Source organism: Perna viridis, chromosome 13 (assembly GCF_037379345.1).
Source record: "Perna viridis isolate PV_CMFRI_1.1 ecotype Kerala chromosome 13, ASM3737934v1, whole genome shotgun sequence".
Classification (NCBI taxonomy): domain Eukaryota; kingdom Metazoa; phylum Mollusca; class Bivalvia; order Mytilida; family Mytilidae; genus Perna; species Perna viridis.
Genome location: NC_142457.1, coordinates 32,395,659 through 32,418,099, shown reverse-complemented (window position 1 = coordinate 32,418,099; position 22,441 = coordinate 32,395,659). Strand labels below are relative to the sequence as shown.

The window sequence follows — 22,441 nt, the reverse complement described above, 5'->3', positions numbered from 1 at the left end:
TTTTTTCGTTAAATATTTCTATAGTGTCCCATTGAAGGGCTAAAAATCAGTTTTTTTCACATTAAAATGTAGGTCCATTGTAAAAAGACTAAGGACTGAGTGATCATCATTGTTCAAAAAGGGGAACGCTACAGTTACATTACAGCTCATGTGTTTTTTGCCATTTACACCACTTCATAGGGGAAAATTTTTGCCTTTTTAGGGCAATATCCCTAACAAAGAGTTGTCAGACAATTTTGACTTCATTTGATTTATTGGACACATTTGTAAGCCTTATAAAAAGGATCATTTCAGCAATTGAAAGCTATTGGCTAAACCTAACAGAGATGTATGCAAAAATCTGCTGTCTGACCCCATTGTTCTATTTTTAGAAACTACAGCCATGTTTTTTCAGCGATCAAAAATCTTTCATTTCGTTAAGGATACCCTATAAAACAAAAATGTCAATTTTCATTGCATTCTGTAGAGCAGTTTCTGAGGAGAATATTTTTTAATGTAATAACATCATTAACATGAAAAAACATCCAAAAAGGACAATAACTCCAACATGGGTCAACAAATTTTCACCAAAATTTGACCATAGATAGATCTCTTCATGCTGAATAATTCAACCCCATGTCAAATTTTGGTTAAACCTAACCGATTTAGAGATACATGCAAAAATCTGCTGTCTGACCCCAATGTTCAATTTTTAGTAACAGTGGCCATGCTTTATAACAGATCAAAAATCCAAACAATCATTTTGTTAAGGATGCCCTTTACAATAAAAATACCAACTTTCATTGAATTCTGTAAAGTAGTTTATTAGGAGAAGATTTTTTAAAATACTAAACCTAACAATTTAGGTGATATATGCGAAAAACTACTGTCTGACCCTTGTGTTCTATTTTTAGTAACAGTGGCCATGCTTTTCAACGGATCAAAAATCCCCACATCAGTTCTATGCACAATACCCCAAGGAACATTCAAAGTAAGTTTGGTTCCAATTGGTCATGTGGTGTCAGAGGAGAAGAGTTTTGAAAGAAATAACATTAAAAAAGGAATAATAAAAAAAATGGCAGTCTCAAGGAAAAAAATGGAGGAAACCAAAATTGCAATAACTAATGGATGCAATAATTCATAAATATACAGTAATTCACACAGGATTTATGTTCTATTACTGTATTTTTTTTGCATTAACAAACCTCCAATAATTCCAGTGAATGGATTCATAACATTGTTACTGGCATCAAGGTGTCCACCAATGTACACATACTTCACTTCATTAAACACTGAATGACTTGCTATAATATACAATAATATCATAATTATGGTGAGGAGATATTTCAGCAATTCTAGAGGTTGTCTGGCAAGCTATGCCATCTTAAAATTGTTAGCGAGTCAAGACTGATTGGCTTATCTTTATCGTTTTTTTAAAGTGTTGAGTACAGCATGCATTTTTAATATCATACTGTATTGGTAAGGTAAATACAGACTGATGTAATACCTATGGTTTTGGCTGGCCCTAAAATGATTATTAAAACCACCTCACTTATATGTACATAAAACCACAATCAAAGGTATAGGGGCATTAAGCCATGAATATTGCCTTAAAATATCAACTCTGTTGTGATAACATAAAAAAGTTCATAACATAGTAAAGTATATAAATAAAAGGAAAAGTAATATTTTTTGGCATTAGTTCACTGTAATGACATCATAATGGTGCCATAATTTTATGTTATTTAGCAAATTAGCAAAAACTGCTTAGAATTGTCAATTTTGTTGTTTTTTTTTCAGACATATTTACATCCAGAAAACTATGTTCACACCCAAGAAACAACTTTACATTTTCACAAATGATAAAATATGTAATAACATATGTATTCACTAAATATGAAGTTGATTCTTGGGTGTGGACACCATTTCCTTGCCAAATATAACCAGAAAGTGACTAAAAAGTACAAAATGTAACAGAAGATGTGATTGTCGGTAATTTTCAAACACCAAAAAAAAAAAAAAAAAAAAAGAAAAAAAATAAATTATAATGATTATGTAAAGGTACATGTATCTGAGGATATCAATTTTCATGGTTAGTAAATAGGAAAAAGTACAATAAGGCACATTTTTGGCCCCTCTGCGACTAAAATTTAAAAAAAATTGATATGGAGAAGTTTTTTAGCATGTTTAACCACTTTTATTTTCCACTGTTTTTACTTCAAATTGACGACAATCATACAAAAACTAAGGTAGTAACCAATGAATAATAAATAGTGATAAAACTTAATCTACATGCAAAAACAAAAACTGAATATTAAGAAACTGTAAAAACAAAAAAAATATGTTCCTTTTCCTAAATTGACAACATGAATTAGCAATATATATAAATAAAGCCTACCTTGTTGTGTAAAAACTGGGAAAAAAAAAATTATTAAGAAAAATCAAAGTGCTGCTAGAACTCAAGGTTTTTGATTTTGAGGATGGACAAACTTTCAAAGATTACACGATGTATAATAAAACTGTAATCATACATTGTGTTTCCAATATTATTTAGAACTGTTTCTTCTTGATTTGCAGAAACTGAATGTCAATCTTTATTACTGATTACTGATTTGATGAAGCATTTACTGTAATCAGTAAATCAGTAATTAAACAGTATCACACACATTTACAAAGTGTTCCACTTCATCTTTTTCACAAATTTTTAAATCGGTCCAAATATTAATTTGTATCTACATTCAAAACTATTTTAATTGAGTATTTATCCTAACTGTAATTGAATACCACCCCCCCTCCCCAGTAACCCATTGGTCAAAATATAAACAAAGTCATCAAACAGGAAGCTGATGTTGCTTCAGTCTGAAATCCCTTGATCTAGTGTACCTACATAGAGTTTCCGACCAAACTTTATATATGGCTATAATAAGCAGATGAAGTTAAATTTGTAAAGAAAAAGATGTAGACAGACACCTTGATCACTATATACCTCCCACAAAGTAGGAGTATAAAAAAATATCAAAAGAAACCTTGATGAGCCTTGGTGACCTGTTCTCCATCAACTGTCAGAAAACCTCCATCGGCTGTCCTGGTAAACTTCACCACATGATATCTCCCATCATTCAATCTGGCATCATCAAATCTAATCTTGGTCTCACCACTTCCTGTATTGTATACACCCACCATATACCCATTTTCTAGCCGCAGTTCGATAAACTCATTAGCACCACCACTATCAATTCTCACAAGGATACCATTGGGTTCTTCTGTCATAAAACCAAAGGCTATATTGTCTTCCGCAGAGTTTTGAGCGTTGATTAGGTCATATTTAATGACCCCGTATTTCTTGTTTACTAACTGCTTATTGAAGTAAACTCCAACTGGATCTAAACAAATAAAAAATGTTAGCTGTTAGAAAACTAAACATATCTAGAAATTTCCTGAGTATGTGAGCAAAGAACAAAATGTACTACGAAGACACTTGGTCATCATCCTTATATTGGGTAATTTTTGCAGGGTGCTTATTAATTTTGTCATATTTTAGCAGCTTGTTTAAATAAATTCCACAAAAGTTTACTTACTTAAGGTTTAAGTACTTTTTGCACCTCTAAACATCTGCCATAATTTTCGCCTACCTTTTTTTGCCTAAAAATTGCCAAATTTTACACACATCCCCTATTGTTTTAGGCATTGTTAGACATACGGGAGAATGCTTTGGTATATACATAGTAACAAAGTGCCCATAGGTTTTGTTATTATGTGTTGTATACAAGTTTAATTATAAGAAATTTAAATGAAATTTTTGTTATGAAATCTAAACACTTTTAAAACATGATATCTAAGTCATTATAAGGGATGAAGCTTCAGTGAAGTCTTATAGATGTAGATGCTCTGAAACATGAACAGCTCAAAATCATTCTGTCGAAAGTGACATATGCAGTTAGGAAGTGATTGTTCAAGCCTTTGAAGCAGACACACAGCCTGTGTCATAGAATGTTTCACATTTCTTTTTCGTTTGAGACATCATCCACAGTAAGTACAAATAGCTCTGTACCTCTAAAGAAAAGCGTAAAATCATATCATTTCAGACTAAATGACTTACAATCCAGACACCTTGGTCCATAGTAACCAGTAAAGTCACACATACACTTAGGGGAGTTAACTTGTGGTAAACATATTCCACCATTTGCACATAATTCTGAAGCACAAGCTTGAATCTCTGTAAAAATAAATAAAAATACATGAATTATTAGCTGTAGTTTATGACTTCAATTCTATTTTAATGCTGCTGGTGGCAAACTGAAATATCTAAAATATTCTATATCAGACCCAACACATTTTGTCATTGATTATTGCCATTTAAATTGAACTGATACCAATATCAGTACCTTTGATAACATATTATATATTGGTGGTATTTTATGGTTATTGTATTTATTTCAATGGTTATTATGGAAATTCATACAGAATTGGTTCAACTTTTGATAAAGACCTAGAGAGGCCCCTGTGTGATTTAAATAGCAAGAACTCTAGGCAGAATTCTGCCTTCTTTTATATCAATGTGTCCTACTTTATTACAACTCAATACTTTCTTCAAGTTAGAATATTAATATTATTAAAAGAGATATTCAAATAAAACTCAAAGACTGGGTAAATAAATTATATTATATTTCACCCTATATTTTCTGGTTTCAAGGTGTGTCAAATTAAACAGAATCAACTTACCTGTACATTGATTGATAATAGAATCTTTGTTATCAGCACTAGCTATCAGGTCAGGTGACTGTCCATTCATATCGACAGAAGCCAGGCATCCCATGAATCCATGGGTAGACTGGATCTTTGTTTTCACAATCGGATCCTTAAACATACTAGAAGGTAGCCCTCCAAAGTACAGGTAACCAGTCAGATCAAGTCCCTGGTTGCTAGGTATTTCAGTATTACGTGAAGTACCGTCGACTGTCACATGATAGTTACGTTTTCCACCCTGTTGAATTTCTCTGACATCAAACATGTGCCATTTATTATCAGAGATTTTTTCAGGGGTTGGTACAACAGTTCTTTTTGTACCGAAACCATTGTCATGAACAAAGTTCAAGAAGCCATCAACAATTTCTATAGCAACAAATTTACTTCCTGGTCCCTTACTGTACAAAATGGCTCCATTATCTTCTTTTGTCTTGAAATTAAAGGAAGTTCCGAACTTCTTGCCCACAAATATTGGACTAAGCTGAGAGAAGACTTCTCTAGTTGCATAAGTGACAGGACGGTAAATAAACTTTTTCATATCACCAGGGGTTGTGATCCAAATTACTTTAAAATATGAATCAGGGCGTCTGCTTCTCAGGTCAGTAAATAGGTCAGTTTTGTCCCAATACACATTTTGCATGATACCAAGAAGATTTGGATGGTCTTCTTTAGATAGACCAGAGTCCCCAACTCCACCAAAGTATATTCTGTCGTATTTCAAGTAGAAGTTTTCTCCATCAATTGTATCTAAAAAAATAAAAAACTAGAAATAAAGTACAACCCTGATTTTACATGGCCAACAAGCAACATGGAAATGGGCAAATCTGAAGGAAATATACAGCAGTAAGAGAAACATAACGGTAAAATCTGGTTTTAAAAGTGAAATTCTGCTTTAAAGCAAAAGGAAATCAGGCCTGGAGGCAGATTCAGGGCAAATAATTCCCTGTATTACAATTAAAGGCTTAATCATCAAAGAATATGCCATTGTAGTAAATAATGTTTCCCAGATGCCAACACCCCTCCCCTAAAAATATTCAATATGTAGACACATACACACATTGTACTGATACTTCAGTAAGTAATCTCACACTTTAACATAAGTGTACCTTTGACTGGACTTTCTGAATCAACAGTAAGTTCTATTTGGTTACCACGTCGTTTTACATAAAGAGTATGCCATCTATTGTCATTCAAATTAGAGCCGACATAAAATTCCTACAAAATAAATAATACTGTTAAATATTTCCACTTTTTTATTTAAACCCCTATATGGAATCTGGTGCAGCATTGTCATTTGAGAATCCAGGGACAGGAGATTAAAACATCCTCTTTTCCTCAAAATTTGTTAAATCCATGCACTACATTGTAGAAAAGAAAAAAAGCCTGGTAGTCTGAAAGCATCCATTTTTTTCTTCAAAATCTTGGTACCTGAGCCTTATTCTAAAATTGGGTTTATATCAAGTTTTTCAAAGCTAATCAAAAGGTTGTATATCAAAGTTTCCTCACAACATTCACATTATTTCTTTCTGAAATTTGCATTGGGGACAGAATGACCCATTGAATGGGGTATAATCAAAGTTGCACATTTAATTCAGACAGATAGACAATACATTAGCAGATTTCTTACGTCATGATTAGGGTATGATATATTAAAACATGGTACTGCTATCTTCTAGCAAAAGAAAGATAACTCTTAAATCATAGGATATAACATGAAAACATTTAGGTCTCAGTATCGTATTAATTTTCCCATAGACTTCTATAGTGAAGTGCATATTTTTAGGATTTTTTAAAAAATATGTAAATTGATTCAATAAAACTTTCACTTATGTAGCATTTCTAAGGACATGTGAAAAAATAATTTCCCGCAAAGAAAATAGGGTGAGTCCACGAAGATCGGACAGAAAAGTAGTCTCGAACTATAAATAGCCATTTTCCCTACTTTCACTTTCGTTTTGCACTCACCAAACCAACCTTTTCAGTGAAACATTTTTATGATATTATGTTAGATTTTCTTTTAAAAAAGTTCTTCATCTTACAGTGTGATGTTTGCTCTATTTTATAAGTCATTGTTCATATCTTTTGACAAAATATTAGTTTGTAGAGAGGCAGAAAGAAAATGCACTATATTTTTATAGCATCCATGTTTTGACGTACACCTGCTCAGGGATATGCAATACGATACTGGTACCTTTATAAATAAAGGTTCAGATCACCAAAACTAAGCACAGACATGCATTGCAACTGAATTATAAGAATGCACAGTAAAACCTGTATAAAATGAACTCTAAATAATCCAAAAACCTGTCTGAACCAGACACTTTAAAGAAGTCCTGTCATGTAAAATAAAGTGTATTTACTTACAACTTTGGTAAACAGAACACCTGTCTAAACCATACAATCATATAAAAGTGGTTTGGTTAAAACAGATTTCAGTGTACTTGTATTTACATTTTAAGCAGAAAACAATTGTTTGAAGCCCTTATCATATGCAATGGGTTACAGGTCAAATCAAAATTAATTCAATTCACAAAAATAAAAAATATAGGCAATGGAATACACCAATATGCTTTAATGTTTTTAATTAAATATGGAGACATTGTGAAATAAATATTCTTTCAAATGTGTGTAAGCAAATGATGCAAAATAAAATGCTCCGTTGGAAGCTCTAATCAACAGGAAGTGGTCAAATTAAAGTTGGTTTAATTGATAAGTAAAACATTAGCAAATGAGAGGAGGAGTCGTACATATGTAAATTAAACAGTTATAAGTACCTTTAACATCTGTGAGAGACATGAAAGACAAAAAGGGTGATATTAATCATATAATGTTGAAAGGTTAATACAAAAACTGACATGATTATCAAAATATGACAATGTTTAATAAAAATATAAACATTCAAGTGCACAATCATATTCATAACATTTTAATGTAGAGGTGGAAGAAGGGCTTAACAGCCAAAAATGCCACATGTGATCATCACAAATCACTAAATTCATATGAAAATCATATGTAAATAATGACTTGGCATTGATAATCATATGTTGTATTTCATATCATACTCATTTGTGGCACTCCTACTGATTCTCTTGTGTAGCACTCCATATGATTTTCATGTGTAGCACTTTTGACCATCCTCATTCCATGGTTAGAATCATATGGGATAAAAACTTAGAATTAATACATTTTTACATGTTAATATGTATAAGTTTTCTATGCTATTTCACAAGCATATTGTTATTGTTAATAGTATCACAACCCAATTTAGCAGTTAACATGCATAAAATAAAATTGTAAAGAGTTATCTCCCTTGTGAATTCTATCTTTTCTTTTCACTTTTGGTTCTTCAAACTTAAATAAATTTAATTGGTTTGACATAAGCTTATTAATGTCATATTTTATAAAATTATTTAGAAATTAAAAATACTAACAGAAACTTAATCTCAAAGGCAGTAACTCTTTTTTCAAAATAAAAATTTAATATCAACTGCTAAACAGGGTATCTGAAAAACCAGTTCCAAGAGAGACAACTCTTTGTGACAAGGGATCTTGATACTTACTTGGTCATTTGGGGTTACATCCCTTTTACTCCTCTGTGAGTGTTAATGAGAAGAAATATATCATTCAAAAGCATGCCTTACTGAAGGTAGAATTTACTGATATACTATTTATACCATAAACAAAGAACTTCCAAGCTCAGAACAGCATCTGACATTCCATACTCACTATAGACACTACATGCAGACAGCCCTCTCTCCAAAATTTCATCAATTTAAAAATGTCAAGAAAAAGTGATAGATAATGAGATAGTCAAACAATATTGGATTTGAATTCTTACCATGAGTTTCAGAAGGCATGTCTGCTGAGGTTACTAAGAGAGGAAAGAAATGCTGTGTGGTGCTTGAATAATTGCATGCATGTTTCTGAACATTACATGGACTAATAGCCATGTGAAATACTAAATTTCATGCAGTTTTATGTAAGCACTCTTTGAATCAACAATCTGAAAAATTCATATTGTAAAAGGCATTCCTCAGAATTACCCACAAGTTTATGGAAATGACACAAAGAGAAATAGAATATGTTGCCTTGTGTACTACAAACTGAGAAATTTCAGTGCTGTCTTTTTTTCCCTAGCAGTTGTTGTGATTAATCTACTTTCACATGATCTTAAATTTGTGAAATTCAAGAAAATTTGATTTTCATGCTAGAGTTGTTACCACAAAAATAACAAAATTAAAACACCTGCAAAATTTATTCCAACATCGGAGAGTAACATCTCCAAATATCTAACACTTTATCCAGAAACTATCCCCAACCTTGTCACAATAACAAGAATTCAACTAACAAAATTTTCCTACTATCTACATGTATGCATCAGACAGTCATTGGATACAAAAAACTCATGCTATTATCCTGCAGTCTTAGTGAATCTCATGCAAAATGTTAAGCAGGCAAGCCCATATTATTTTTTCCAATATTTTGCCAGCATAATCACTCAGTTAGTGTTAGAAAATTATTGAACTTTTTAACCCTAGCTTTAAGCAGAAAAATACAATCAAATAACAATGTCCCTAAATTCTCACCTGTGGAGCTTGACCTTCAAAATTGACTGTGACCTTGGCCTGTCCATTTTCTAGTTCAGCTCTGAGGAAGTCATTACTATTTCTGGACACAGTTGTAAAGAGCAAGGCATCCTTAAGAAATGTCTTGAATCTCACAGCAATATCATTTGTGTGAGTTTCTTGTGGTGTTAGATAAGGGTATATAAAATAGTCATCACCTTGGAAACCAGCAATTTCAGCAACTAAAATGAATAAAAATAAAATAAATAAACAGCTGAATCTTAAGTTATATCAATTTCCCAATTGACTTCTATAAAACCTCATATTTTTAAATTTCAATAAAACTTTCACTTATGAAGCACTACTTATAAACATGTAGAACGTAAATTTTCTGCAAAACAATAGATTGATTGATTACTTAGGCATTTCAGGATGAGAAAGATTGACCAATCAAACAGACCCTGCTGAGCAAAATCTTTATTGTGCTAGCTCACAGTAGCAACAGTCTGCAGGGAGAAATAAATAATGAGTTTCCAGGAAGTTATTTAAGAAAAGTATTGTCTTGAACTATATAACTTTCATAAGCAGAATGTACAAAGAAATTCATTGTGACCCTGCAACTACATGTACTATCTCAGTTGTTTAAAATAAAATCTAATTTTGCATTTATAATGCTGGTTCCTGCCAAACCATTATTTATCAATACACTTACATTTCTCACACTGGGTTCCTGTCCATCCAGTACCAGTGCAATCGCAGTAATAACGTGACATGCCATTATAACACATGCCGTTCCTGCAAGGCGTTTGAAGATTACATTGTTTGTTCATGTCAATGCAGTCTAATCTTGCCATTGTGTTTTGGAAGGGTAACCTTGTAATAGGGCCAACCATGTTGGTGTCTGAAGAAGAAAAATTATCCATCAGTGGTTGATCATGATCAATCCATATTTGGTTAGATAAATAAGTTCATTGGTGGATCCACAAATTCCAAAAAAGAAGGATAGCTGGCTAGGGTAAAAGGTTTAATACCAATGATTTTTCAATATTTACTTTAATATCAACCAAACTTTTTAAGTATGCAGGAGGGGATTGGGAAGGTTGTCTAAACTCCTTTATCTATCTTTTTTCACACATTTTAGGGCAAGAACAGTTGATCAATTGAATAGACTCTAGGACTTAGTTTCGTTGTCGTTCAATAAAGACCAATGGGTGACCTTGTGCTGACACTTTCATCCTAGTGGGGCTGTTGTCTCTTCGACACATTCACCATACCTATTCTCGTTCTACTTTGTACTGGAATAACTTGCTGAGCTTAACTTTAAATAGGCACATTCTACTGATCCATTCCAACCAGCCAGTCCTTATTTTGTTTCTTGTTTGCCACATGTATGGAGAGCAGTTATTGTTAAAAATAATTTCTTCATTTCCCTACCTTGTTTATGATTTTTCTTTAAGTCATAAGTAAATAATGCCTTTACAAAAAAGGCAAAAATACTTTTCATATCTCTCTGATTGCTTGACTCATTTTTGCTAAAAATGTAGGAAATAATTTATCCAACTTCTCCATAATTGGATGTGCACAATTTTAATATGTTTATAACAGCTGTGCAAATTTTGAATAATTCTGCTTTTATACATTACACAAAGTAAGTATCAGTAAGCATTACAAATGGACAGAGTCAAGGGACTACTATACCCGCTACGACCATGGTGATGATGCAGGTAAAGTGCAGTTGTACCTTGTACATGCATGCATGTACAACTGAATTTGCTACATTTAAAGTATCCACACTTTCCAGTTATTGTAATAAAAGTATAAAGTTTTCCCAGAGAATCAAGGGAAATCACCCAAATGATTTATTTATACATGACTGTTTACCAAAATTTTCATTGTGATAAGAAACCCTTCAAAATCTCACACAAAACTGCTAGTGAAAGTTATGGTAAATATATACATACATATATATAAACGTCTAAATATGTTTAACATCACCAGAAGATGGTAAAATTTAAACTGAATATTTCGGATAACAGATATCCTTCCTCAGCATAAAACTCATAAAACTATATGAGCATAAAACTCACAAAACTTGACGAGCATAAAACTCACAAAGTTCAAGATCAAAACAGATTCAGAAGCTGAATCGCGTACACTGTGGGTGATTGTACCTTTATCAAAGGCTCACATAAGCAACTGATGAGGAGCCTAGATGAAAATAACAAAGAGGGTCTTTTCATCAAAGTTACAATTAACTGTGGAAAACAATTTAAAAAAATTAAAAGTCCAAATATAGTAGTACGGCGTATTGATGTATAGCAAGTAGTGCTGTACCAGCCTTAGATCCAAGACCTAAAAATGAATTATTTTTTCTCATTAATTCCATCTGGAGGAGTTGTTTGCAATTTCTTCATCCAAAAGCTTTCCCGAGATACTCTTTTACATTTTGACCAGTATATACCCTGTGTGTATTCTACCATGAAAAACCAGGAGGGGAATTTCCCAATAACATTCACAACATTATTTTACACTATACACAGTCAAAAATCCCTTCATCAACATCATTCCTAAAACACAAGTACCAACCTACATGATATTCAGACAATGATCATGGAAGAGGTGATTCATAATGTAGAAAACCCCACTGAACACACAAGATTTTTTTAATTCTACATATGCCATTTTTTTACGTTATAATAGTCCTTTCTGTAATCACGTCTACGTACTTTTCAGAAAATAATTCATTGATCTTTCACTGAAAACAATCCAAAACAACAACAATAACAATTACCAATTTCATCACTTTTATCTTAAAATTACAACAATGAAATGACAAATAAAGACTGTTTATATGGTCTGTATCTGCTTCTGAATTAGAAATAAAAGCAAATTTGTTGGGATTTTAACATGCATGAATCCCCTCCTGTCTGATTTTTTTATAAAGACTGCTACTTAAATATGTGATGTATTGCTCCCTAAGCAGCCTGATTTTTAGACAGAACAATATTGAAGTTTTTTTCTCAACACAATATGAAGCATACTTACTTGTATCTTTCAGAACAATATCACCAAAACATCCCAGGAATGAACTGACTCTTGACCAGATGTACCAGGAAGTAAAATCATCAGGCTGCCCGCCAAGGTAGAGTCCATCACTGAAATAGGCCTGCCTAAATTCTTCAGGGGTTATGTTAACTTCCTGTTGAATGCCATTGAATGTCAAATACAATTTAATTTCCCGACCACGAAATTCTAATTCAACATTCTGCCAAGTGCCGTCATTAACCATTGCATTTGAAACAAGCAAACGACGAGTTCTTGCACCAAAGTCAGAGATAAAGTAGAGCTTCCCATCAAAAATTTCAAAAGCCATAAAATGCTGATTTTTGGCATTTTTTCGGCGTAAGAACCACAAAATGCCCCTTGGCTCTAAAGTTCTAAATTTAAATGATATCTTGCCACCCCTACGAACATCAATAAATTGATGCTCATTGATGTTAATCATGCCAGTTTTGACAAATGATAATGAATTGATGAGTGTAACTGTCTTGGGCCTTGGTGGTTCTGGAGCTCTTGTTGTTGTTGTTGTTGTTGTTGTTGTTGTTGTAGTAGTAGTAGTGGTTGTTAGAGGTCCTGGGGGTCGTTGAATAATTATCCCTGAAATTTGACCATCCCCACCAATCTGAGTAAGATATTTCATCAAGCTTACTTGATATCTCTGGTTCGGCAGATATTTCTGGTAAAGAATCTAGAAAAAAAAATTCATTTACATTATGGTTAAGATGTCAAATTTAAAACTTGTATCAAACATGCAATAAACATTGTGATACATAGTGAAATAGATATCACACCTTATAATAGAAATCCATAGATATCACACTTTTGAAATTACTGGATATACACCAAATAGTAGAAATCTATAGAAAAAACCTATAGATATAATAAGAATGGATTAAGCAAATATGTCAGAGACTATAATTAACTCCACTAGGATGAATCCCTCACACCACAGGGCAGGTTGCAGCTGGCCCCAAAAAAAAACACTTTACACATTCATAACTAAGGAATAAAAAGTTTGAGGGAATTTGTAGAAATAGCATAAGAAATTTCAGGGTAATATTTCTACAAAGTTCCTCAAACTTTTCATTCCTTAATTATGAATGTTAATTGTTAATTACACAGAGTTAAATTCAAATGATGATCAAAAGGTATTAAACATCAGTAAAATCAATTCACTGTCAAATCCTCAATTGATGCTTCTAAAAATTCAAAGACAATTTATATATCTGATTATCTTTGTTTTCCTTAATTCAAATTTCACAGTAAATTCTTATATCCTATACCTTAGTAATTCCACCATTGTATCCATATCGTGTCACCTCATCCTTGTAATCAACAGGAGTACCACCAAGGGACACATCACCTCGACCAATCAGCTGGACTTCACGATCAGTTGTTAGTGATCCTAGATATTCATCATCCACATAAAATCTGAACTGGAATAGAATGCAAAATGTTTTGACATGACAATAAACTGGAACAATTGCAAGCAAAGCTTACTAAAGAGTAATCAAGAGGAACCAAGGTTCTAGCAGAAATCAAAAGAATGCAATCAAAGGATAATGCCCCTCCAACCTCAGTAACCATGCAACTATGATATAACAAACAGGAAATTTCATTCCTGTTTGTGATGACTGTCTAGTTATTAGTAATCAATATTTTCACTGAACACTAAAGCCATCATCTTGCAGATTTAGTGATATTTCAAGTCGTCCTCATGAATTGTTTAGAAAAAAATAAAAATAAAACCTACATATCGACCCTATTTCATTCAAAGAGGTGCTCTCCAAGCTAAAATATCGTATAAAAAAACCCAAATTTCTACCAGTTGAAATATTTCTTTCCCTAATCAAAATTTCACATGACTTGGTTGATGGGAAAGAGGAGGAACCCTAGAACACCGCTCTTGTTCAATTTTAAAAAATTAAACCATGGGCAACATACCCTTCTCGCGTAAGTCATATTGTCAGTTGCAATTATTCACCTATTAGTCTTTCTACATCTCAAAAAAAGTTTTATACTTCATTCAAAGGGGAGGTAACTCATATTTGGTAAACAAATCTTTTTAAAACATTCCATCACTTCAATACAGATAAAAGGGAGATAACTCTAACTGGAGAACACATCTTTTACAAATATTTACCACTCTGCCATATCTGTCCACTCTGATGTCATGCCAATTGAAGTCATTAGCTGCTGGGAATCTGCTGCTTGTCAGAATACGTTCCTGTATACGACCGTTGCCTTCATCAATGATGAATTTTAGGTACCCATCCTTTAAGAAGAAAGCATACCGTACTTAAATGAAAATTTTTATTTACAGGTCATTTTCCAAGTAAATTGTTAATCGGTTGTAAAATAAAACTATGAGGGAAGTGATTTTTTGTTTTCCAACATTGTTTTATGTAGCCAACAAAAAAGAGGAAATTGCCGAATCAAATAAATATACGGTAAAAAAAGAGGCCTGGCTGTAAATTCAAGATTTGAAAAAGCTGAGTTCTGCTTTAAGGTAGATCATACCTAATGTAATGGAATATAACCTGGAATCCCCTTTCTCTGGAAATATCTGGACACCCCTTTTTTTCAACATTTCTGGCCCTACATGTATCTCTGGAGTGTTATATGGTTCATTTTACATCGCACTATATAAGAGAATTTCCAAGGCCACAGAATATTATTTCTGAATTTTTGAATACATACAGGGAATCCAACTTACTTAGATTGAATACATAGAGTATTCAACTTACTCAGATTAAATACTCACAGGGAATCCAACTTACTAAAATTGAATACATGCAGGAAATCCAACTTACTTAGATTGAATACATACAGAGTATCTAACTTACTCAGATTAAATACCCACAGGGAATCCAACTTACTCAGATTGAATACATACATGGTATCCAACTTACTCAGATTGAATACATACAGGGAATCCAACTTACTCTGATTAAATACAGGGAATACAACTTACTCAGACTGAATACATACAGGGAATCCAACTTACTCAGATTGAATACATACAGGGAATCCAACTTACTCAGATTGAATACATACAGGGTATCCAACTTACTCAGATTGAATACATACAGGGTATCTACCTTACTCAGATTGTAGCAAAATTGACATTTATTGTAGGTCAACCTTAAAACCTTAAACCTTAAATTTCTAATTCAGCTAAACTTTTTAATTTCAGTAGAACACTATGAGCCAGATTATTTTTTCTTAATTTCTACAAAATAGCCCCCATAATTCCTGTTTCAATTTGTGAAATTAAATTAGAAATGAATGTAAGCAGTAAAATTTAATCAGCCAAAATGATAAAGAAACCCATCCAATTGATTTTATCTTGACAAACTTACATTAAGGTAGGATTCGACAAATTAAAAGTTACTGGTCACACTAGCTACTTGTGAGTGAAACTGGCAATAAAACCAAAAATAAACTGGCAGAATAAATCTGGATTTTGGTCTTTGGATAAACCTACCCTTACTGCAAGGTACATTTTCAAATTTTCATCTTTTCTGTCATCCAACCAAATCAATCCATCTGGCTGATTAGTTATGAAGTTGAATGTAAATGTCTCGTTTTGTACTGGAGTTAGAACCTCTTGGTATTGGTATTGAGAAAAGATATCATTAAAATCATAGCCTATATAGGCTGTTCCGTCGAAACGAATTATGTATGTGAAAAATAAATCAGAGTATCCACCATAATTTCCTCTTCCATTGCTAGTTATAATTGTCCTTGGGGTGGTTGTTACACGTTGCACTGGAAATAGAAAGGAGGGGGTCCTTAAAGCAGAGATAGATTGGGCACTAATTTCAAAGTATAAGTTCTAAAAGTTTGTAAAAACTATAACTTCATTAGAATCTAATAAAGGAGTAGATTTGAGAAATACCAAGTTCTGCCCAACAAGTTTAAAACATATTGAAACATTGCATAATCATAAATATAAGACTTCATTAAAATAAAAAAGTTGTATTGATGTTTATGCATCTGATGTATAATATAATTTGATTGGGTAAATTAAACACAATTTAAAATATGTGGCCAAATCAAAAATTATACAAAAAAAATCTTTTGTTTTGTTATAAATACTGTCAATATATTGATTTTGTAAACATAGGTGTTAACCTTCAAATATTCTTAAGTGGGAGATCTTCCTAGCTCTCAAAAGTTCTAAAGCAGGAGATCTTCCTAGCTCTCAAAAATTCTCAAGTGGGAGATCTTCCTAGCTTTAAAAAAATCTAAAGCAGGAGGTCTTCCTAGCTCTCAAAAAATCTTAAGTGGGAGATCTCCCTAGCTCCCAAAAATGCTAAAGCAGTTGGTCTTCCTCTCAAAATTTTTCCAAAGTGAAAGATTTGCCAAGGCTTGGTTTTCTTAACCAAGTTTTTGGTTTAGTTAAATACCTTAATTCTTTACAACAATTTCTAGCAACATTCCCTCCACTGAAACCCAATGCTTCCCTACATCATAATAATAGTATAGCAACATTCCCTCCACTGAAACCCTTCCCTACATTATAATAATAGTATAGCAACATTCCCTCCACTGAAACCCTTCCCTACATTATAATAATAGTGTAGCAACATTCCCTCCACTGAAACCCAATGCTTCCCTACATTATAATAGTATAGCAACATTCCCTCCACTGAAACCCAATGCTTCCCTACATTATAATAATAGTATAGCAACATTCCCTCCACTGAAACCCAATGCTTCCCTACATCATAATAATAGTATAGCAACATTCCCTCCACTGAAACCCTTCCCTACATTATAATAATAGTATAGCAACATTCCCTCCACTGAAACCCTTCCCTACATTATAATAATAGTGTAGCAACATTCCCTCCACTGAAACCCAATGCTTCCCTACATTATAATAGTATAGCAACATTCCCTCCACTGAAACCCAATGCTTCCCTACATTATAATAGTATAGCAACATTCCCTCCACTGAAACCCTTCCTTACATTATAATAATAGTATAGCAACATTCCCTCTACTGAAACCCTTCCCTACATTATAATAATAGTATAGCAACATTCCCTCCACTGAAACCCAATGCTTCCCTACATTATAATAATAGTATAGCAACATTCCCTCCACTGAAACCCAATGCTTCCCTACATTATAATAATAGTGTAGCAACATTCCCTCCACTGACACCCTTCCCTACATTATAATAATAGTATAGCAACATTCCCTCCACTGAAACCCAATGCTTCCCTACATTATAATAATAGTGTAGCAACATTCCCTCCACTGAAACCCAATGCTTCCCTACATTATAATAATAGTGTAGCAACATTCCCTCCACTGAAACCCTTCCCTACATTATAATAATAGTATAGCAACATTCCCTCCACTGAAACCCAATGCTTCCCTACATTATAATAATAGTATAGCAACATTCCCTCCACTGAAACCCAATGCTTCCCTACATTATAATAGTATAGCAACATTCCCTCCACTGAAACCCTTCCCTACATTATAATAATAGTGTAGCAACATTCCCTCCACTGAAACCCTTCCCTACATTATAATAATAGTATAGCAACATTCCCTCTACTGAAACCCTTCCCTACATTATAATAATAGTATAGCAACATTCCCTCCACTGAAACCCAATGCTTCCCTACATTATAATAATAGTGTAGCAACATTCCCTCCACTGAAATCCAATGCTTCCCTACATTATAATAATAGTATAGCAACATTCCCTCCACTGAAACCCAATGCTTCCATACATCATAATAATAGTGTAGCAACATTCCCTCCACTGAAACCCAATGCTTCCCTACATTATAAGAATAGTACATGTATAGCAACATTCCCTCCACTGAAACCCTTCCCTACATTATAATAATAGTATAGCAGGTTTGGAATCAATATGTTTTGACAAAAATTGAAATAATATTTTTTTTTACGATTTTAAGCTAAAAATTCAAAGAAGATGTGAGAAATTGCCAAATACAGCTAAATCTCCTCCTTTGACACAGGCATGTAGGTTGAAAATTGTTGATTTTGTTATGAAATATTTGGAGGCTCCCATGGAAAGCAAAAGATGTAACACCTATGGGTGAAAATATCAACTTACCTGGTTTATAAGTTTGTCTTCTGGGTAATAAACCAGGTCTTCCTTTAATATATATAGTTTCTCCGTCGATAGATGGCCTAGGCGTAATAATCCTTGGTGGCCTAGGCGTAACAATCCTTGGTGTGATAGGGATAATAGTAGGTTGAGGTCTTGGTTCGGGAGTAATAATCCTTGGTCTTTCTGTCACCCCATTACGATTGGTTCGAATGATGCTGTGAGTTTCTAGATACTGTTTCCTAGCATTCCAAATGTCAAGTCTTTCAAAAATGGCATTGGCATATCTTTCTCTAACCATATCAGAGAGAGATCTACCAAGGTACATTTTTGTATCCCAATCTTGAACCTCCTCCATTGGTGTCCCAAATGTCTGGTGGGCAGCATCTGCACCATTCAGGGTTATGGTAAGACCTGGATTTAAGAACAGAAAGATATTTAATTCCTAAAAAAATAGTAGAATAATCGTGTATTTCTGAAAGTCATTTAATAGTATTCTAAAATCCATGGTAAATATTAACAGGGTCGATACTGTAGAATATTTTAATTAATTGACAGATTCTATTGTAAGAACAAGGTATTATTTGAATTTGGAATTATTTTTGATTTAAGAAAATGAGTTAAAAAAAAATGATCTATAAATCTTACCCTACAAAGGGGGGGGGGGGTTAGTGAGTTTTCCTTTCTTTTTGTTATCTAACTAACCTTACCCCAAAGCCATTCCAGCATGACTAACCCATTTAGTAAGGGTTAGTTTTACAAATAATATTTTTTTGTCATTTTTCAAGCATTTTTTTCCAATTATAAGCCAGTGATTAACAATGTGACAGTCGTCAAATTTCTGAGAGTTTTCCTGCCATTTCACATTTAAAACTTTCCAAGGTTTCTACAGATTTCATGGGAAAATTGAACAGATTTTCCTTTCATGGTAGAATTGGACAGATTCTCCTTTCATGGGAGAATTGAACAGATTCTCCTTTCTTGGGAGAATTGAACAGATTCTCCTTCAGCCTATTCTTGATTTAAATTATTTCTCCATTCTATGGTAAAACTAAGATTTTAGAATATCTTAGAGTGAAGAAATAATTTATATCTCTCAGTTTTGAAAGAGAATCCATTTTTAAATTGTTCATAGATATATTTGTTGGCTACTATAAAATATAATTTAAGATTTATCTTAATTCATAAAAAAATCCAAAATTTATATTTAAAAACGTTCATGTTAAATATTAAAGAACATTTTTAAGAGAAATACATGTAGAAGAAAAAGGAATCAGTGTTTTTTTTCAGGCATAAGAAAGATTGCAACAAAATAAAATTATAAAAAGTTTTTTATAAATGATTTTTTCTTTATCTTCTAACTAAATTCTTTTACTCAGAATGGCAATTTCGAACTCCAGACTGTGATTTCTTTGTGTTTTAATAAATCCAAAGTAGGTATCATCGTAGCGGAACAAAGCCTACACTGGACCTGTTTTAATCTGCAAGCATTTAGAAAAAAAATTGAAACACAGATATTCCCGTGAATTTAGCAAAGTTCAAGGTCCATAATTTCAGTAAAAATCATCGGAGCAAATCCAAACACAAACTTGTCCTGTAACTTATGGTGAATTAATATACTAAAAATCATGTCAATATCTGCAAGTGTTCAGAAAAAAAGTCGGGAAAACTGTTTTTTCTGTGATATTTGCTAAGTTCAAGGCATGTAATTTCAGTAAAATTCATCGGAGCAGAACAGAAGTTAAAGTTGACATGTAACTAATCATGGTAAACTTATATACCAAAAATCATGTCAATATCTGCAAGCGTTTAGAAAAAAAACAGGAAACTGAAGATGAACTGACGAACTGACAGACCGGTCAAAAACATTATACCCTTCTCAACTTCGTGGTGTGGGGTATAATAATAATTTCCTACAAACTTTCATTCTTTTAAAAAAGTGTTTATTTCTGTGGGGGAAGAGACAGACTAAATTGACCCAAATGTGACTACCCAGACAACTCATTGTAACTTAACCGTAAACATATGAGGAATGTTAAACCTTGAACCCCAGTACAAGATTTGTTTTTCTCTCATCAGGTTAGATCGGTGTTAAGTTGTCTTGATTTTTGGTCATGTGTTCAACAAGAAATCATGTGATTTCTGGTCATACTTCACATGATATAAATAACAGATTTTTTGCTACACAAGGTATAATGTAAATTTAACATCTATGCCATTTATGCCAGCTTGTATATAATTTTTTTTAACTGACAATTTGTGTTTCAGTTAGTGAATAACCAAAAATAATTACTTGTTGAAAATGTTTTAACTCTTGCACACAATGATATTTGTATTATTCCCTCTTTCCAATCATTTATCCTAGAAGGTTTTATTGTACAGGGGCTGATCCAGACACACAGAGGGCTTCCAGCTGGAGTTCCTTAGAAAAAAGGGGGTAATAGTCTGCTAGAACATTATTTGAAATTTTTGGTCAATCTTACACATGGAAAAGACAAATTTTCCAATAAAAACATGGGGGTGGGCCAGAGTTCGAAATAGTAGACTGCCCACCAGCCTGAGAATGGTTATTTTTTGGTAGGGCTGGCTAGTTTTATCAAAAATCTATGAAGCCATATAGTAAATATATCGAAAAATTGTATTCAGGACTGGCTAGAATTTGAGAAAGTTTCCTACCCTGGGGTGGGCCTGGATCCGCCACTAATGTACAAATATACTATGGTAATTGGTACACATTATTACAGTAGCCTAAATGATCCATACAACACTATAACTGTAATCTGTCATCAGTTAACTATCAATTTCCAATCTGTCATCAATTTGTCAAACCAATCAATTAAACTGGTTATGGTTTCCATTTCATACTTTTTTTTAACTTGATCAGTACATATTCCAGTATATTGCAGAATGGTTTGTTTAATTTTTCTGTTATACACAATTTACAAAATGATATGGATGATCACTTCTTTTACATATGTTTTTTTGCAATGAAATATAAAAGGCAAATTTGATATTTCAAATTCAAATTAATTTTACAACTGCATAAAATAATTGAAAATTCTAAAATTTACCTAAAACGATAATTAATCATTTCACATAACAAAACGGTAATCAGAATGGTCAACGTGTATTTGTTATCAGTTAGTCACTGATCAGTCAACAATTTGTCATCAATCCATCACTTGTTGCAGGCATTGGTTCAGAGACAGTATATATACTATTGTTTTATTAAATGTGAAATTAAAAAGACAAGAAATATAAAAGAAAGTTTCACCTGCTTCTGGGTGCCATGTTATTTCAATGTCCTGCCACTCGGTAGGTTTTATCCCTGGGGTTGAGACTGTCCAGGATTTGATTGGGGTTCTAACAGTAGCAAACAACTTCCCATCTCTGTAATAAATTGACAGTGGAAAACTGTCAAGGAAATACATATTGTTAACTAAAGTCTCTGGCCTCATTGCCATCCTCATTGTAAATCCTTGAGGGCAGTTGTCAAGGTTACCAGTACAAATAATATCATCGCCAACATAGATGTATTGTGAGTTTCCATTGACTCTTATGGCAGGATGCTGATCACCTTGAGCTCTAGTTGGTCCGTTGATGAGATAAATTGTTCTCATTGGTGTGACAATTGTAGCAGTTCCATTATTATATTGACGAGCAGTCCTTTCAAACAGGATGGCTTGGTGGTTCACAAACCCTATAAAAAGAAGCCAAGTTAAGTACTCCTCTGTCTAAGAATCAGGCAAATTGCATTTTCCAATTTTTTATACCTTATACCATTAAAGTTTTTGTAAAGTTTGCCTTTTTGAGATATTAATAAGTAATTTAGTTGAAATGCACTATGGAAAACTGGCAAGATCATTATCTCACACTCTTTCCCTATAAAAGCAGTAAAAAATATATAAGTCAAAGACCCTTCAAGTTACAGTTAAATAGTGTTTTGGTTGTTATACAGATGAAATGAATATATTTGAGGCAAAAAAATACC

At 32.9% G+C, this 22,441-nt stretch overlaps 1 protein-coding gene across 10 annotated transcripts in view; it reads right to left on the bottom strand.

The window, feature by feature from the left end:
* Nucleotides 1-22,441, bottom strand: part of LOC148600356 (uncharacterized) — a 72,275-nt gene that overhangs the window by 13,127 nt on the left and 36,707 nt on the right. For 8 of the 10 annotated variants that reach the window (XM_088558002.1, XM_088558003.1, XM_088558001.1 and 5 more), the window contains 15 exons: nucleotides 21,725-22,150; nucleotides 18,457-18,864; nucleotides 15,838-16,121; nucleotides 14,494-14,625; nucleotides 13,634-13,786; nucleotides 12,336-13,038; nucleotides 10,003-10,191; nucleotides 9,312-9,532; nucleotides 8,286-8,318; nucleotides 7,090-7,113; nucleotides 5,832-5,940; nucleotides 4,702-5,472; nucleotides 4,079-4,195; nucleotides 3,006-3,362; nucleotides 1,185-1,283 (listed from right to left, as the gene is read on the bottom strand). In XM_088558002.1, coding sequence (XP_088414128.1) covers nucleotides 1,185-1,283; nucleotides 3,006-3,362; nucleotides 4,079-4,195; nucleotides 4,702-5,472; nucleotides 5,832-5,940; nucleotides 7,090-7,113; nucleotides 8,286-8,318; nucleotides 9,312-9,532; nucleotides 10,003-10,191; nucleotides 12,336-13,038; nucleotides 13,634-13,786; nucleotides 14,494-14,625; nucleotides 15,838-16,121; nucleotides 18,457-18,864; nucleotides 21,725-22,150 — 4,026 coding nt within the window. The remainder of the gene's footprint in view (nucleotides 1-1,184; nucleotides 1,284-3,005; nucleotides 3,363-4,078; nucleotides 4,196-4,701; nucleotides 5,473-5,831; nucleotides 5,941-7,089; nucleotides 7,114-8,285; nucleotides 8,319-9,311; nucleotides 9,533-10,002; nucleotides 10,192-12,335; nucleotides 13,039-13,633; nucleotides 13,787-14,493; nucleotides 14,626-15,837; nucleotides 16,122-18,456; nucleotides 18,865-21,724; nucleotides 22,151-22,441) is intronic. The other 2 variants (XM_088558007.1, XM_088558010.1) reach the window with 2 other exon arrangements.